This window comes from Mus pahari, chromosome 11, assembly GCF_900095145.1.
Source record: "Mus pahari chromosome 11, PAHARI_EIJ_v1.1, whole genome shotgun sequence".
Lineage (NCBI taxonomy): Eukaryota > Metazoa > Chordata > Mammalia > Rodentia > Muridae > Mus > Mus pahari.
The window spans coordinates 51,637,734-51,657,614 of NC_034600.1; the positions used below are offsets into that span (position 1 = coordinate 51,637,734).

Genomic DNA, 19,881 nt, shown 5'->3' on the forward strand with positions numbered 1-19,881 from the left:
GAGATGTTGCCTCCAAAATGTTAGAGGAATGTGTGTGTGTGTGTGTGTGTGTGTGTGTGTGTGTGTGTGTGTGTGTGTGCATGCCTGTGTGTGTGTGAAAAAGAGGGGGGAGGGAGATTGAGAGAGAGAGAGAGAGAGAGAGTTTTAAGTTGGAGAATTCAAAGGTTTCCAAAAACAATCAGAACCTTGTAGGTCCTATGTCAGAATAAAGGCAACCAAATCAACCCAGGAGAAGCTAAGTAGCAGATGGGGAGCAATGGCTCAGAGACAAGGTCATGAAAGTGAGAGAAGAAAACATGGCAAAATTGGAAGCCCATCTGCCTTATTTGATGTGTGAAGCATCCAGGATACACGAATTCCATTTTAAAGATTCAATAATCATGACCAAGAACAAAAAGGAAGATTTCAAGGATGAAACTCAACCTTGGAATAGATTTCTTTATGGGTCCTGATCACATGTCAATGGTACTCTGTACTTAGAAACAAGTAATAAACACTACATTCACGAATGCTTAACACTCACAACTTCCCCAAGTAGGTAACTGAAAAAATAGTGCTTGTTATCTAAAGAGATGAAATCTTATGAATTTGAAAATCAATTCTACAGAAAGGTTTTCCTGTTGAGAGAAAATACCTGTGAAGAATAGGGTCTATTGGTTAATTTTAAAACACAGTCAGTTGTATTAACTTTCAATTTTTTTCATTGTTTATTTAGTATGTAAAAACACATTTGGTCTCATTTTAGTTCACAAGTACAAGGCCATGGACAAGATGAGGAATGGGGGGGATGGTTAAAAATGACAACATGTTTTATACACTTAACTCTCTGTCCTCCATTTCGTTACATCTCTTTTGCTTGCCCAAATGTGTGAGGTGAAAGGTCATACTCAGATTATCCACCTGTGCAAAGGACTTCTCTGTTCATCAAGGCAGCCCCTGCATGCTTAGACCAAAAGGAACGGGTGTATTGGTTTTCTTGCCGTTATGACAAAATACCTTGTAAAAACACCTGAAAGAATGGAGAATTTGATTTCTGTCTCACAGTTTGAGGGTGAGTAACAGTGCAGGAGTAATGAATGGTCATGTTGCATCCATAGTCAGGCAGCAGAGAGGTGAATCCTGATGCACCATTCTCCCCCTCCCTCCCACTCCCCCCCTTCTCCCTCCCTCCCTCCCTCCATCCCTCCTTCCCTCCCTCCCTCGCTCCCTCCCTCTTCCCTCTTCTTCCCCCTCCTCTCTCCAGTCAGTCTAGACTCCCCAACCACTAAATGGGACTGCCCATATTCTGAGTAGATCTTCTTAAATCAATGAGCTGTCTCTGAGAACATTCTCCCATCTGATTTTCAAATCCTGTCTCATTGACAAGATTAACCATCACAGATGGTAAGAATGAAGGCAAAGTATTGAGTCCTTATGAGTTCTCATGCCTCACACTTTGTGAATTGTCACTTACACTGGCAGTGTAGAAAGCCTGTCTTTGGGAATGTTGTAAGTTTATGTCATAGTAGATGATCATGTGATGCTTGACATATTGATCAGAAGGAAATTATTTACTATTTTGCCACCAATTTGATCAGCTGAAATATTTTCTCTTCTACACCAAGCCATTCAAATGAGCCCACAATATATAGTCATTAAGTAAAAAAGTGCACTGTATAGTTTGTTTGATTCATTTGAGGGGAAAGTGAATACTTTTCAGGAGAGAAATAAGTGAGATGTAAGAAAGACTGAAAATTAACCACATTATGCCTTGTTGCTCTCCCAGGGTCCCATGATTCCTTCAGCTTCTACATTGACGAAGCTTCTCCAGTAGGCCCGGAGCAGCCAGAAACAGTCCAAAACTTTGTCTCTGTGTTCGGAACTGTAGCCAAGAAGCTGATGCGGAAATGGTTAGCCACTCAGACGATGAGCTTCACTGGTCAGCTGGGAGCTGGAATCCGTTACTTCGACCTTCGAATTTCCACCAAGCCCAGAGACCCAGACAACGAACTGTATTTTGCTCATGGCTTATTCAGTGCCAAAGTCAATGAGGGTCTCGAAGAAATCAATGCATTTCTCGCAGACCACCACCAAGAGGTAGTATTCTTGGACTTCAACCATTTTTATGGCATGCAGAAATATCACCATGAAAAACTGGTCCAAATGCTGAAAGACATCTATGGAAACAAAATGTGCCCAGCCATTTTTGCCCAAGAAGTGAGTCTAAAGTACCTGTGGGAGAAGGACTATCAAGTGCTTGTCTTCTACCACAGTCCAGTGGCACTGGAAGTGCCCTTCCTCTGGCCTGGACAGATGATGCCAGCACCCTGGGCAAACACGACAGACCCGGAGAAATTGATCCAGTTTCTTCAGGCATCCATCACCGAGAGAAGAAAGAAGGGCTCGTTTTTTATCTCTCAGGTTGTGCTGACACCCAAAGCAAGCACTGTGGTCAAGGGTGTGGCGAGTGGCCTCAGAGAAACAATCACAGAAAGGTAAGAGCCCTTTCAGAGAACAAGGAGAACTGCCCCATCGTCTAAACTCAAACCCATAAAGCACAAATGTTATGAAGCTAGAATTCTTATCTATGTGCATTAGTTTGCTAGGGAAACACAGTACTGTAGCTGTGTACCTTAAGATAGTTGGCTTCCCAAGGTTCTAGTGATGGCTGACAGTTCTGGTCCCTTGCTTTATAGCTATTTCACCAACTGCACCTTCCTCACATGATCTTTTCCCCATGAACTATTTTTGTTATAATATACAATGATACTGGCTTAGGATCTGCCTAGATTAATTCATTTCAACATGATTAGTTCTGTAAATACCCCTTTTCTGAATAAGGTCATATGTATAGGACTCATTTATGTTTTTGTGTGACACTTCTTACATTAGAAGGATCTTGCTCTGGTTTTTTGCTGTCATTTTTTATATACCAAATGCCATTTGATATATAACAACCATGAGAAGTAGATATTATCTTACAGATTAAAAACTTTAGGTTCAGGAAAATATAATACTTTCCTTTTGGCTTCTTTCTCAGCGAATGGTGGAACAGATACTCAGACCCTGTTCTCAAGCCACTTCTTATAATCTATACATCATATATTCTGTCTTTTTAGAAAGGATTGCTCTGAGAGAGAGAGAGAGAGAGAGAGAGAGAGAGAGAGAGAGAGAGAGAGAGAGAGCATGTCATTGGCCAAGAATGGCAAACAGTATAGATACAGTATTTATACCTGTGAGGTATAAATCGAGGCATCAGCGAAGATCTCTGTAACTTCCTCCCATGAGAATAACAGCATCCAGAACCATGAATATTAATTATTTTGGTTAAAATATTAAATGATGTTAACATAAGAAGAGAGTATACACACTTTTTCATATAATACCTTCTAATCTTTTAATTCATAGTTCAAAGTGTGATAATGAGGCAGAAGATGGATGATTTGATAAGAGTCGAAATTTTGTGTGGAAAGGTAGGGAAATGAGAAAAACCTTGAAGTAAAATAGTGTGGGTGAACCTGTCGAATAGCGTGCTGTGTGTAGGAGGAGCTACAGTAGAAGACAAGAATATAGCTGAAACTGATATTCGAGCTAAGCTTCAGAGAACTTTACCCTGGGAGCAATGGACAAGCAGCTGCTGATGCCTGACAGGTATGCAGATGTGCATTTTAGATAGTAATTGATGCAGACAGCAAGATGGATGGATAAGTGGGTAAGTGCTTAGACCAGTCTTAGCAAGATAGTGCACACTATGTGAAGAAGTAAGAAAAACTTGGAGGGGAGCAGTACGCTCCAATGACTAGTTATCTCTGTATCTCTGTGCTGCGTGTGAAGGATGAGGATTCTGATTGACAAGCAGAATGGAGGACCATTGAGTTCAGAAACTGAAAAACACTGGTGGGTAGGAAAAGTAGACCATGCAGTTAGAGTCGTGGTCAATTTAAAAGCCATTTTAAGCATGCAAGTAGAGGTAGCCAATTGAGCTTTAAAATTACTAGCCAATTTATTTGGAGCTATGGGAGCTTAGGGATGGTGAGAGCCCCAGATCACCAGAGTGGAAGCTTTCTTCCTTGCAGCATCAAAATGTCCCTCTGCCCTCCACTTACTACCTGGGATCTCTCCATGCTTTGAGATTTAAATGAAGTTGGAAAGCATCCATCAGATACCTACACCACTGTAATCCCTTCCCTCTTGCTTCCTGTGATGTCTCCCTTTCTTCTCTTAAGACTCAAGCCTCAGTACTGATACATTGTTTGATAGATGCGCGATCCCACATGATCTATCCATGTATTCCACAGCTCCAGACTCCGTTTCTATTGTGATTTTTAGATATTACTGAAGATCTATGGTTATAGGAGAAATTGCATAATCATTGTAATATATATAATTAAAAATGGAATTTTGGCTTTTGTCTATACTTTTTTGATATTTTTCATCATGATTTTTTTTATTAATTCTTTGGAAATTTCACATCATATACCCCAATCACACTCATTTTCCAGTCATTCCATGTCTGCCCCACCCTTGATTTGTCTATAGTTCTACACATATCTTGTGGATATCTCTCGTGATGAATTTGTTCCTCAGCCAGCCATGCTCTGGTGGAGTCTTCTCTCCCTCCTTTCCTTGTTGGTCTCCCCACTTTCCTGCCCTTACACTCTAATTGCCTTGAATAGCCTACATCCCTCTCCAGATGACTAAGGCTAAACTCATCAAGTTCCATAAAAAACATTCACCAAGTCAAGAAAGTATTTTATCTAATAACACTACTTTCCACTGATACTAATTGATCTATCTGATGAGTGACTCCTTGTTCTCTTGCCGAATTAGCAAGCAAAAGAGTACAGACAAAAAAATGTGCCTTTTTAGTAATTGTATCCCATAAAGCCTCCAGATTTTGAGAAAACCCTGTGATATCACTGGAAATGGAGAAGAAACAGAGAAATCCCCAGGATGAGCTAACCTAAACCCCTTGCCATTCTGCCTCCATCTTGAAGGGAAGAACCTACGTTTTAAACTTTTCTAATGTAGGTATGCCACAAGTCTCCTATGATCTCTTCAAGTGCACAAGGGTACAGCCATTTCAATATACAGTTCTCTATTTAGGAAAACATTTACCCATACTATAAGTCGGGCTTGTAGAGGAAAAACAATCAAATGTTAGGAAAGTATTGGAAATTGTACTTTTACATAGCTCTCCCCAGACTCACAATGTACATTCCCATATAAATGACAACTGGAATTATTTTATTGAAGACTCCTATTTAAAATTAACTGAAAGTGTTTTCCACACACTTTTTTTTTTTAATTACTCAATAACAGCCCATGAAATTAATCGTGAAAACTGTCTTTAGCCATCTGTTCCAGTTCAGTATCTCTCACGTGTTTGAGGCTTATATATGTGAAATAGTAGAACTGTGCCCCCAGATGGGGGGGGGTACACATATAAAACAGCAGGAAGAGAATTTTTAAACAGATAGGAAGACACTAGAAATATGACTGTTTTTGTCAGGTCCTTACTCAGGCTCAAATGTCATTTCCTTCAACCCTTTCCTACCAATAACACCCTTAATTAAATCTATATTATTGCCTAGTTGAATTTAATTTTGCTTCAAGGAAAGAAGAAAAGGAAAAGGGGATTTAAAAAAGAGAACTCTATAGGTAGAAGCTACCTGCCTTACAACCTGACCATCATGCACGTGTTGGGAGGGTTATGCTTAGCCTAATACATTCTAGAGTCACCTGCATATTACATTTGTGCATTGCTGGATTGAGTGTTAATGTGTTCTGTGAAGTCTGGGTTTTTGCGTTATTACCTTTGGAATGGAGTCAGAGCGGGCCAGGGGTTGCTCTAGCTTTCTGGGCAGAGCACGATAGGAAAAAGTCTCTCTCTGCCATTGATTACTGGCTAGCAAAGGCAATTTGCTGCCTTCTAAAAGAGGCTGGGAAAGAAAATTTTTACTGTCTTTTCTTCAAAAAATCATAAGGAGAGTCTTAAAGAGAAATTGATTTTTTTTTTTTTTTTGGCTATCCTCTTGACTTTTGGGCCAAGATTATTCATGTCAAAGGTTCCAAATTAGAACCAAAAGATGTAATGAACTTTTCTGTGACCAAAGAAAAAGTCACCGCATAATCACCAGACCCAGGGCTTAAGTATCCACATCTGAAAATTAGAAGTTTGAACTGAAAGCTTGTTCTACTGAAGTTTTAAAAATTCTTTCTAGTATTTTGGCTAACCAAATCCCAATCTATGAGCATAGAGCTAATGGTTGAAGTTTTGAGTGGCTGTCAGGGACACCAAGTGCAGCCGGGATCTAAGGACCTCAGCTTTCAGTCTGGCCGTCACTTCTAAATACTACAGATGTGTTTCCCACACTTCAGCAATGCCAAAAGACACAGATTTTTATTTCTTAAAGGCCTATTTTTAATTTATTTTTCAAACACCAGCTTTTGCACCTCACCCCCACGGAATTCACACATTCTTAAAATGAAGGTGTGTATATTGAGTCAATTCCTTTCCTAATATGTGAAACTTTTTATATTAAACTACTGGGATTTTGATGGTGTTTCTTTTCTTTTTCTTTTTTTTTTTTTTTAAGCAAATGCCACTTGTCAGATTTTTAGTAGACAATGTGTATTTGTAAGTAAAGTAAAGTAATATTGTTCAACACTTTGTATGATTATAAAAATCATACCATCTTATCGGTTGTCTTAAAGTGACCTCTAGTTCACCTCATACTAATTGTTTACATGAATTATTTAACTTGGGATTCATAAAATCTCTCACATGAAGGCACTCTTGCCTTACCATCTTCAAAATGAAAGAACTGAATATTAGAAGTGTTAGACAATTTCTGCTCATAGCACAGCTAAGAAAGGTAAATTCAAGACTTAACCTCAGGTTGCTGTATTTATTAATTCCTGTTTGCATTCCTATTGCATATTGTATTTTTAAAACTGTAGTAGAACAAGCTATTCAAACGCAGTATTCAGTTCAAACTTCTACTTTTCGGATATGGATACTGAAGTCCCATGCCTGGCTATCATGTGGTACAATGTTTACTATACACATTGTATTTCATATGTGTGGCTATAGAGAGTATTGAAATCACTGTATTATCTTCCTGTTTCTCAGAAGTTCTGAAATGTGACAGCAAATCTGTTTGGGTTTTATTAAATGGTAATATCTAAGCCAAATTAGGCAGCATATTCAAGTGGATAGGTTCAATTTAGTATTTATCTATTGAGGGTTCTAGAGAATGAACGAAATTAAGAGATGTGAGGATTATTAAAATTTGTAAGATACCGTCATTATGATCACATATGAAAGAAGTTTGAAATAGAATATTCATGACTTAAATGGAAATTGCATAATAGTGAGAGAACTAGAGCTCAAAACTTAAAAGATTTATAGGAATGATGTCTGGTACCTGAGAATGTTTCCATTTAGCCTTAAAGATAGGATGTCATTTTGACAAGCAGAAATACTTAGGAAGTGGCTACTGAGGCTAAGGAATCAGGAAAAACAAAGTACAGACCCAGAACATTTTGGGAACAAAAATAGAACTGATCACCATAGAGTGATGCCAATGGAACATGGAACATAACGGGATAGGCTATCTAATATTACTGGACCATCTAGGTTTTTCTAATTGGTACTTAGGGGAGTTAGACTCCTATCCTTACATTGATGGAGGAGGTAGATATGCTTAAGTACTGCATCTCAAGAAAATGACTCAGGTCCTTGAGAAGGAAAAAAAAATTTAGGTCTCTACAACTGATAAGAGAAGAAACTACATCTTAAGAAGGGGTGGGGGAAATGCCTCAGTGGTTAAGAGCACTTAATTGCTCTTCCAGAGGTCCTGAGTTCAATTCCCAACAACCACATGGTGGCTTACCACTATCTGTAACATGATCTGATGCCCTCTTCTGGTGTGTCTAAAGATAGCAACAGTTTACTCATATAAATAAAATAAATCTTTAAAAAATTAAAAAAGGGAAAGAAATAGATTGAATTTGCCAATTTTTCTAATGCTCAGAGAATTAGGAGGTCAAAGATGAGTTGTAAAAAAAAAAAATCTTGTCTACTATTGTGGATGCCAAGAAGTGCATGCTGACAGAAGCCTGATATAGCTCTGAAAGGCTCTGCCAGAGCCTGACAAATACAGAGGTGGATGCTCTCAGCCAACCATTGGACTGAGCACAGGGTCCCCAATGGAGGAGTTAAAGGACTGAAGGAGCTGAAGGGTTTGTAACCCCACAGGAGGAACAACAATATCAATCAACCAGATCCCCCAGAGCTCCCAGGGACTAAATCACCAACCAAGGAGTACACATGGAGGGACCCATGGCTCCAGCCACATATGTAGTAAAGGATGGCCTTGTTGGGCATCAATGGGAGCAGAGGTCCTTGGTCCTGTGAAGGTTCAATGCCCCAGTGTAGAGGAATGTAAGGGTGGGGAGGTGGGAGAGGGTGGGTTGGTGGGGTAACACCCTCATAGAAGTAGGGGGAGGAGGGATGGGATAGGGGTTTCCAGGGGTAGGAGAACCTGAAAAGGGGATAATGAAATATAAATGAAAAAAATATCCAATAAAAATAAAGAAAGAAAAAATATGTCTAAAATGTAGTAACTCTGAGAGGAGCATTAAGGTCAACTTTACAGCTAAAATGAATATGTTAACTATGCTTTATACATCAATAAAATTTATGAGAAAAATAAAAGCACTATAAAGTGGAAAACAAATAATATGGAAAATGGGTCCAGGAAAACTGAAGGGAAGATTTTATGACTAAGTTTAATCAGAATGGTATTAAAGGGAATTGAATGGAATGGACCTCAGGGAGGAAAATAACTCACATGTGTAGGTTGGCTGAAGAGGGGAAAAACTGTAGTTACACTCACTTCTACCAGTTCAAAGGCAGAAACAGTCAGTGCTGGGATGAAAAATCTGAGTAAAAGATGTTAGCATACTCCACTGGGAGTGCTACTCACTGGAATCCTAGGACACCATCCACAGCATCATTGCAGACAAACAGCATCCCTTAAGGTACAGAAAATGGGCAGTTCTGGATGCTAAATCCCAGTCAAGTCTCCCTGACTATGACTCCCACTTCCATCTTTATTCTTGCAACACATCTTAGCACTAAATCTGTGTTAATATATTACGCATTTACACTAGGAAGCAAATGTTGAGGGGAAAGAACATTATAAAGTTGGGGAGGGCGAAGCCATGAGGAAAGAGGGTCTAAAGTGAGTGACATAGGATTCTGGCATATGGCCACTGGAGATTACTTATATATAATGACAGAATAGGTAGGAATCTTCAAGATGATTGAGTTCAATCTTTTTTTGTCCTGTATCCTACTTAACATTTTCTGTCTTAGTATGCAAACTGAGACCCAAGGAAAACAGTGGCTTACGCCTTTAACCCCAGCACTTGGGAAGCAGAGGCCGTCAGATCTCTGAGTTTGAAGTCAGCCTGGTCTACAGAGTGAGTTCCAGCCCTGTCTTGAAAAACAGAGGGGAAAAAATATACCCAAGAAAATTGAGACCTAAATAAAGTGATTGCCCCAGGTCTTAGAACCAACAGGCACCCAAGATAAGATTAAAATCCAACTCTCTAGGTCCTAGAACACAACACCCCCATGGAAGTCACTATGGCCAGAAAAGGAACAAAATGTTCAGGGAAGGCCAGAGAGCATCATGGAACAGAAACCACTAGGAAGTGATAAGCTAGTTGCCAATCTGCACATAGTATAGTATTCTGAACATCTTCATTAGCAGACCCAAGATGGGGCATGATGACCAGTGCATCAAGTTTTGTGGAGCAGACCTTCTCTGGCCTCTCTAGTTCTGTGTCGTGAAGCTAGTCGATGCATCTTTTTTTTTGTCCAGTGGGAATACAACCCAAGCTTTGAGCCTCCTGCTGTTCTATTTACAGTTTATTGTCTGGAAGCTATTCAGCAACACTATCTGATATTTTAACAGCATTTTTGGAGCCAAGAAAAGCCTTACCAAGTGGCTGAGTCTAAGAATGGCTCCAAGTCAGCTGCAAAGTGACAGGAGGTAGGACTAACCACGTGATGAGCAGCTTAGTGTCACTACCCCTATCCAGGACTGGCCCCTAGGTAAATCAATAGAGTCACTAGTAATAGGTTTTCTATTCAGCAGACAATTGCATCTCCTCAGCTACATATGTCAAAGGAGCAAGAAAATTAATGGCATTGTGGAAAGCATTGAAGATTCATTTCATATATAAAATGTTATTAGGATTGCAGTATTAGCTCCAAATATATTTTAAGAAATTAAGGTCAGAAAAATGAGATCATTAACTTTGGTACTGAAGCCAGTGCTGAGGTCCATTCATATGCTAATTTTTTCGAACTAGTGTAAATGGACAATAAAGGAAGTTCCACAAAGCTATCCATCCCCAGCTCTGAGCTTGGCAATCTGAAAAAGGTTTATAGTGACATTGTTAAGATGTAGATTTCTGGATGCCTCCCTCAGAGACTGATTCAGTAGTTTGTGACTCAAAGACTGCCAATTTTAAGACTCCAGTGAGCCTGCATAATGTATTATTCACTTTGACTAGTGTTGCTCGTGACTCTAGAAAAGCTGCACTTGGGCCTATCATTAAGTCTGGGGAGAACCTATATCCAGACCCACAAGGGTCTCCATCTGTAGACTTAGTTCTCCTATAAACTGAAGTCATAATTCCCTTCCTCATAAGATCCTAATTTGAGTTCCTCTTGTTGGATCTGTCACTCAGGAGAAAACACATGTAAGTGATTTCTAAATCTCAGCCATTTTCTATTGGCACTATCTCTCCTAGGCCACCAGCTTGGTCCCAGGGTTATTATGAAGATACAAGGACAAGGAAATGGATCCTCAGAGGAATTTTTAATCCCCCTCTGCTAAAAATCACATTTACTCTCATGCCAGGAGCTTGGTAATTTCCAGGCTCACTATTGTCCACTTCATCAATTAATTTTGGCTCTTTGCATTCCACTTGTCCCTAAGATGATTTCAAGCAATATGAAGAAGAGGAAGAAGGAACAGAAATACGATGGGGCCAGGGAGAAACATGTTGTTGTTGTTGAAAACATCTCACCTTAAGACTTTGTGACTTAAAGTGACTTCAGCATGGATCTGCTGTGGTGTGGAAGGAAGGGTTATCTGTAAAAAATGTTTCATTTAACCTAAGAAAATTTGAGCATTAAGAAAATAAGAGTTCTTCCTCTTCCATTCAGCTGATGATATATGCAGGCAAACATTGACACCCTAAATTGTCTGCGTCAACGAAGTCAAAGACTGCAAGGGATTCCAATCTATTGGGAAGCCAGATCTAGGCCATTTATAGTATGTGCATATTTGTGGATATGAGGAAAGTATGGATACGGAGAGAGAGATCATGGCATGTGATAGAGAGTGGCAAGTAAGTCTTGCCAGATCCCATTTTCTTATGTGGAATTTCTGGGACAATAGAGTTCAACGTGTAAAAGTACTAGCCAAGTATATAACTCTAATTCTCTCTAGAGTAATACACATACACACACACACACACACACACACACACACACACACACATATATATATATATATATATATATATATATATATATATATACACACATATGTATATTATAGTTATATGTGGTATAGATATATAGATCAAGTTATATAGATGACAGAGGTAGAGATGGAGAGATTGATATCACAAAACACTCAGAGGAAGTAGGTTGATGGGAGTACAGAAAAAATAAAGAAGATAAGTAGTGTCTAGGAAGCATGGATATTTCATCAAGTAGATTGTGACACAGCTGTTGGGTACTTCATTCTGCAAGTATGGAAGATTTATTCAGGATTGTATTTATTTGGGATCCATTACCAGTACAAAGCAAGCTATATTTGCTTTAAGAGAATCATATCTTGACCTCTCAGGTCCCACTATGAGCCATGAAGGACACTCCTTCAGGTCTTCGGTACAGTGCGTTCTTTCTACTTTAGGTAGACAGGCCTCCTGAAGTGGGTCACAAGCCCATTCAGTTGAAAATTCATCTAAGGTGTGACAAATTCATTCTAGCAAGAACCAAGTTTTAAACTGTAGTGTGAAAGGGCAAAGAAATTCTGTAATTATCCTTTAGAGAAGATTTCTCAGTGTTCAATGTGTAGTTGGACATGCTGGGGTTATTATTTGCTGCAGTGAAGGAGAATATGTCACAGGAGGGACCATGTGACACCCTCTAAGAGGATGCAGGCACCCACTACAGAATGGGGCTCTGGGTGGGCAACATTAGGGAAGACTTAAGAAGGTTTGATCTTGAACTCAGAGATCTGCATAGCTCTGTCTACTAAATACTGGGATTAAAGGGGTGTACCACTATTCCTGGGCCTAAGCTTTTCTTTACTTGGAATTTGCTCTGTACCAGCTGTCCTTGAACTCAGATATCTGCTTGTCTCTATCTCCTGAGAGCAAAGGCTTGTACTCCCATTCCTGGACATAAACTTAGTTGGGTGTAATATTGCCCCAAAGGTACTACTCCCTTAATCTATTTATCTTCTTGGATTCAGGATTTAGGTCCATTACACTTCCTGGTGCCCTTCTAATACTTGAACCATACATTTTGTATTTTTCCTTTCTTCCCTTATTCCTTTTCAATAATACACTCTTTATAAGAGTGAACTTTAATAACAACACAATAAAATTTATACCAGGCTGTTTTGAGACTTCTTTGACAAAGCAAGCAATATAAATACCTTTACCTTGCACAATTAATATAAACACCTCTACTTTAGCCTCAGAAGGACTCTTCAGACAAGGACAAAAAGCAACCACATTCTTCACCAAAATGCCTCAAGAACAATCTCTTGGCCACATATTAAAATGCTTCTCCTTTGAAACCTCTAGAGCCAGGCTTCCACAGTTCAAATTGTCCTCAGCAAGAAACTCTTCCATATTCCTACTAGATTGGCCCATTAAGCCCTACTTAAAGCATTTCACTGCGTTCCAAATTTAAAGTCCCCAAATCCACATTCTTCCGAACAAAAGCATGGCCAGGCCTTCTGCAACAATACCCCAGTTCCTGGTACCAACTTCTGTCTTAGTTATGGTTTGCATTGCTATGAAGAGACACCATGACCAAGGCAACTCTTAAAAGGACAACATTTAATTGGGGTTGGCTTATAGGTTCAGAAGTTCAGTCCATTATTATCATAGCAGGAACATGGCAGCACCCAGACCAGCATGGTGCAAGAGAAGCTAAGAGCTCAACATCTTGACCTGAAGGCAAACAGGAGAAGATTGGCTTCTAGGCAGCTAAACACAGGGTCTTAAAGCTGCCGCCCACAATGGCACACTTTCTCCACCAAGGTCACACCTACTCCAACAAGGCCACACCTAATAGTGCCAGTCCCTGGGCCAAGCATATTCAAACCACCACTGTTTGTTAGGTTGATGTCCCTGGGAAATCTGCTCTTTGCTAAAAGGAAAAGGAAGAGCAGTAGATCTGGGGAGGAGGAGAGGAGTGGAGGGTAGGGATTGAGAGGAGGGGAGGGAGGAGGGTCTGAGGACAGGATGCATTGTATCAGAAAAGAGTGGATTAAAAAAAGAAAAAAAAGAAAGAAAATACAGGCTCTCTCTAGGTCAGGGTTGTTAGAAAGTATGGACAATTCCATATCTGGGTATCTCAGTAAATCTTATCTGTAGACTAGAATACAATGAAACTGAACATGAAGTCAGAGTCACTCTCGTTGGTTAACAGAACTGAATATTTAGTTATTTGCTTATGGCACATAGACCTCCCTTTTGTTCTTAAATAAAATAGAGTAGAAAACTCTTCTGTTTTCATGACCCCGAGTGACCTTGTTTAAGGGTGGTATTCTGAGAGACTGTGTTTGTAGAAGAAAAGTGACCTATGTGAACCACTGTCCAGCTGTCAGGGGCCGCTGCCCTCTGCTTCTGCTACTTTCATTTGGCCTGGAAGCTTTACTGAGCGTGAGCTTCCCACGGACTTCTGTCTTTGTAGTACTCTCTCTGCTTGAAGCAACCAGGGATATGTCAGTTCCAAAAGCCTAGGCCACTCTGATAAAATGAGGGAAGTGAGAGTTAATTTAGACCCTAGACTATGGATTATCTACCACAAATGCAAGGTCTTCAAGTTGAATCATATTGACAATCAATTTCACCTCCTCTGTGATCTAAAGTCTATCCATACTCATTGGATAATTATGGGAATTGGTTTTGAAGACATACATGGGACTCTTGGGTGGTGGAGACTGAGAGGTGGCTATAAGGTAGAAATGTCAAAGCACGGTTCTTGGTAAGCAACCTCCTGACCTTTTGGAACTCAAGAGCATGCTCTTCAAGGTTTTGCAACTCTCTAGGGGCCCAGAAAGACAGAAGATGGAAGGAACACATATCAAAGTTCTGTGAGACAGAGGTAGCTCGCGTGAATAGTGCTCCTACATGCTGTTGTATTTTAGTCCCCGTTGTTTTGCCACTGTTTGCCAAATATGAGGAAATATTACAGTGTGTGAATGGATGTCCAATTATTGCTATATTCAGATATGCTGAGTTTTCTTAGTCGTACAAGCGTGGGTGATTGACCTACTTTGGGGGGGGGGGGGGGAGGGGGAAGCAGTGTTTCTCTCTGTAGCCCTGCCCTATAGTTCTAGGCCTTTAACTCACAGAGAGTGCCTGCCTCTGCCTCCAGAGTGCTGAAATTAAAGACGTGGACCCCCCCACTGCCCCATCCTGCTCTGATTTTAAAGTGTAAGCATTTAATTGAGCAAAGTGAGAGGAGTCAAATCTTTGTTACCAAAAGAAGGGACAATTAGGAGATGCTTGCAACATCCCCACTAGTGAGGTACCACGCAAGTGCTAACAGCACTCCAGGCAAGAAGAATTCTACTTTGAACTCACCAGACTGAGAACCCGTTATTTTCTAAAATAACTTCAATATAAAAAAAAAAAAAATAAAGCAGAAATATGAAAGCTTTCCCAAAATATCTGAGCTTGGAAAATTTTAGAAGAAAATATCATACATATTGTCTATAGACTTTAATATTTGGCTTCATTGATCAGAGTACAGATTTTCTTGCTTTTGTTCTGTGATTGTAGCCTTTCATTAATTAACTTATTTTAAAGTTTTTAAAATAATTAGATGAGAATAGCTAGGGAGTTACTTTTCATAACTGACTTTAAAATTTTTTTAAAAAATATTCACGAGCAGAGCATAAAATTTTGCTTGAAGATATTTTCTCTTCCTACCCCCTCCCCCTCATCACTTCTGTCCCGTGGTCTCAGCTGTGAAAGACTCAACAGCTTACAGGTTGTTAGAGGCTGTGACATCCTGTCTGAGAAGAGCAGTGGGTGGCAACAAAGACTGTAATATGTGATTTCATTAGCAAATGTTCAAAGCACAGGATGCCCTTTGGAAACGCGTGTGAGATCGGGACAGTATGAACCACTGGGTCCTCTGTGCAGCCATGTGTTGTTGGAGCCCTAAACAGGAAAGACCTTTCCTGTATTATTGAACTGAGGCTTTGAAATAACCCAAAGGAGAAAACACATGGCATCTAATACTCTCAATAGCAATGTATAAGCACAGATCTTTCCATTTTGTGGTTAGTTTTTGCAGGATTTTCTTCAAGTTGTTTGTTCAAATAAAACATGTATAATATGTAGCATATACTGGAGAGCATTGTGGCAACTTGGTGAAGGTTCAGAGTGCAGTATAAATTCACTAGTCACAGAAACCATACAGAAATTTAAATGATATGATGTCCCTGTGTCTCAGTGGCCTGCCGAGTTCATTTTATTCTTGTCTTCCACTTACTGGTTGGTCCTTAAAAGGATTACACAATGAAACTTGACTCTGTTGCCATCAGGAACAGCAGACCGCCACTGGCATTTCTGTCTGGTCTTATTTGACAGGAGGATTTTACTCACCTCACACACACACTATTCACTGCAGTTGTATGCGAACTCTTCAATGCTTCACCCACAGGCAAGTAGCCCCTAAATAAGACAGCGCTGAGGACTCATCTCTTCAAACTGAACATACTCTTTAATGCTGCGAACCATGAGCTGGAATATTTTTATGCTTTGACTGCACAAAGTGTGTGAAGAAAAAAACTGTTTCATTCTCTATTCCCACTCTCACAGAGTAGTCAACTTGGGACTGAACGTGCACGCTCACTTGCGTGCGTGCGTGCATGTGTGTGTGTGTGTGTGTGTGTGTGTGTGTGTGTGTTTGTGTTTATGTGAAAGTGTTAAAAGGGGTGAAAGATGTATTGAAAATAAGCATTGAACTGGCCTTCTTTCAGTACCTGCACAGTTAGGTTTCTTTCTTGCAGCTCATGAAGAGAAGATCATTTCCCGTGAAGTATGTCTTTGTCTCCAAGTTGAAGACAGAGATGACTGGATCCCAAAAATGTGCCTGGGCTCTCCTATCATGTTCATGCCCTGGAAGAAGCATTCATATTCTTTTATCTTGCCCTGGATATTAGCTTTCCATTTGGTAATTTTTGCAGAGAATTTCATTGGGAGTAGATGGATATAATCATGAAAGTCACACTTGGCTGTCCACACTACATAGTTTATCACTCTGATAGTCTCAGCATCTTCTCCATCTATGACTCCTGTTAAAAATTGACACAGAACTCATTTGTGGGGGGGCAGGGTGGTAAAGAAGGTCATACAGTCACTTGGTGACTAAGATGGTATTTACGTTCTGACTTAGAGAATTATAAGTTCTCTCTCTTTTATTTTTTTTAGAGTTGGATGCACCCCCTGGATGCCTTAGGATATCTAAGGACAGAAAATCTACTCATATGTTAAGTGAGCACTCAGATAACAGGACAATGATAAGGATGTGTTATGTACATGAAGGGGGAAGAAGAAAGGAATGATGTCATTTACTTAGGAAATTTTGCCTCAGAATCTTTGTCCTTGTGCAGACAATATCTTTGATATGTGAAGTTTACCAAGGAAAACCAGTTATAGAATAGCACAAGACATACATTGCAGCTAAATAATAAAATTATAACCTGTAGATGACATATTCTATAGACACTGAATATATAGATGATATAGCTCCATATCACAAGACATTTATATTTCGACCTCTCCTATTTTTCATTCTTTAAAACATCTTGATGTTAGCTCTTAAATATTTGAATGTTTAATATAAAGTATTTCTCTTCTTCAAATGTTCTTATCCAATCCTTGGCCACCAGAAACGGTCTTTTAAAATATCTTTGTCTGAGCTGGAGAGATGGTTCACAGGATCAAGTGTTTAAATTCAGATACTCAGAGCCCACAGGAAAAACCCAGGTGTGTTGTGGTGCCTTGCAGTTGTAGTCCCCGTGTTGGGAGGGAGACACAGGAGGATCCTGGGAAGTTTGCTGATTAGCCAAGCTGGAGGACTAAGATTCATGATAGACCTTATCTCAAAATAAAAACTGGAGGCTGGAGAGTGATAAAGAAAGATACCCAACCTATGGCTATTCATATGTTCGTGTGTGTGTCCATGTGTACACACATTTTCTCGGCCACAAAAACAAGCATAACACACACTCACACACACACACTGTTTCCTGTGCTTAAAAAAAAAATGGAGCCTGGTTTTAAGAACATTTCTAGATAAAAAGATCCAAGCTGTACAACAAGAGGGATGCCCATGAGTGTCCACAAACCCCATCCAGATACCCAGCACTTTGTGTGCTTATTAGTGACAGTCTATATAAAGGAGGCAAAAACATGGCCATCCTGCAAAAAGGTTTTCAACCACAAAATTCATTAAATCCCCTGAAAAATCTGATGACATTGTGCTGCATATTTTGTTTGAGCAACCTGAGATTGGAAAAGAATAGACTTTAGCCTTGCCATTCGTTTTGTATCATTTTTTTCTTCTAAAATGTATTCCTTGATGGTTAACAACACACATCAAATGAAGTGCATGTTCTCTTATTGAGTTAAGGTGACATACACGGAGTCAGTGTTGAAACCTCTGAAAGACAGCTGCGAAGCCACTTTTGACAGGTGTAATTGTCCTCTATGTGGAGTTTTTCTCTCCCCTTTCCAGGTTTGCAGTGAGAAGGAACAAGTTTCCATTAACATGACAAACATGGCGGTGCTGGCTGTCCCTGCTCCTCTGGCTTTAGCTGTCTCAAAGATCTAATAATACAGGGACACAAAAGCACCTTGCTCTGAGAAGCATACACATTTTGAGTTGCTTTAATTTCCCTGACAACTAGATATTTAAGATGTCAATTTTATCTCCAGGCAACCTCTGTATTTAGTTTCTTTGGTAAAGGAGTCTAAAGCAAAGAGACATGCTAAGTGTCCAAAGAATAACATGGGGGGGGGGGAGGAGAGGGCTGCTCCTTCATTATCAGAGAAAAATTGCTGTAGATAAGGGAAATATTGCTGTAGATACTTACGCTTATGGAAACATAAGGAAGGACATGATAATATTAGCATTGACTGTAGTTAAAAATACTAGGAGAGATTCTTGACCTAGAACAGGCTCTCAGCTTTATCAATATCATTCTGGATGATGCGATTCGTTGTGGGAACTGTCTCATGCAAGGCAGGATGTTCTGAAGCATCTATGGCCTCTAGTCAGTAGATTGGAGAAGACCCCTTCCCCAAATCATGACAGTGAGAAAAAGTCTTCAGATACTCCAAACTGCCTCCTACCCTGAGAGAGGTACACAGACTGAGAGCTGCCTCTGAGCCAAAGATCAGTTACTTTTTTACCCAAGAGTCTGCTTTCTTTGCCTGTGAAGTAGATAGAACCACGTGCTCAGGGCTTAAGGAAACAGAAGACTTAGCTCTGTGGCTTTGTTTTCTGCTTAAACAACTCTGACAGAACTCCCACATTTTTAGTGTCTGCTGACACCTCTGCATGAGTCATCTCTGGGATTTACTCATCTCTCTGAGAGGTGCTGTAGCGATTTTGGAAGTCTTTTAGTGGGGGTGGGCAACATCTTTATCCTTTCGAAATGAGTTGGTTTTTGAAACAACCTAAACTCATTCAGAGTCAAGTTCAGGAAATAAGGTGAGTGTGCAAAGTGGATGACAGAGAGGAAAATCCAAGCAGAACAATAATGAGATCAATCTTTTCATGTGAGCCCCAGGAACAGACCTTGTAGTTGATTTTAGTAGAGGAGTCATAGCAAGACTTTAGTCATCCTGTCAAGTACAGGATAAACGAGCAACTGTCTTCGTGAACAACAGTCTGAATATCGTTCACTTTCATCTTGTTTGTGGTATAAGTTATGAAAAAATCCTTCTATTTAGAGCCATACCTCATAGAATAAGAAAAATAAGTTCTAGGTTCTTAAAAATATCTTTCTCTGTTTATGCTAATGATAATTTTGTGTAACTTGGGTCATTTTCTATACACAAAGTTTTACTATATGATGTAATTTTCCTTGCTTAAAAAAAAGAACAAAAACATAGTTGTTGATCTTCTTAGAGACATCTACAGGGTTCTACAGTGGATCTGGAGCCCAATATGATCTGAATGGCAGATCAGAACTGAGAACTGTACATAGATGAAAACGGGATACTGGAAAACAGGAGTGGCCCTCTAGTTGTTATCCTCCAAATGACTCTAATAGCCATCAGTTCCTTTATACTATGCAGATCATGTATTACAAACACCAATAAAAGTAAGAGTTGGAAGTTCAAAGACCTACATGTCTTATGTGAGAATTAAAATTAATATCTGACAAATTCATATTTGTTTTGGTGATCCCCTTAATAATAATAATAATAATAATAATAATAATAATAATAATATAATTATATTAAATATTATATAATAATTATATTAAATATTATTATTATTTCTAAAATTCAATCTCTAGTGTTTTCTGATAACCATAATAT

General features: G+C 39.5%; 1 protein-coding gene across 1 annotated transcript in view; it reads left to right on the top strand.

Annotated features, from left to right (window-relative positions):
• Positions 1–19,881, top strand: part of Plcxd3 (phosphatidylinositol specific phospholipase C X domain containing 3) — a 166,693-nt gene that overhangs the window by 106,970 nt on the left and 39,842 nt on the right. The window contains exon 2 of the mRNA XM_021208617.2: positions 1,766–2,474. Within this exon, the coding sequence (XP_021064276.1) occupies positions 1,766–2,474 (709 nt within the window). The remainder of the gene's footprint in view (positions 1–1,765; positions 2,475–19,881) is intronic.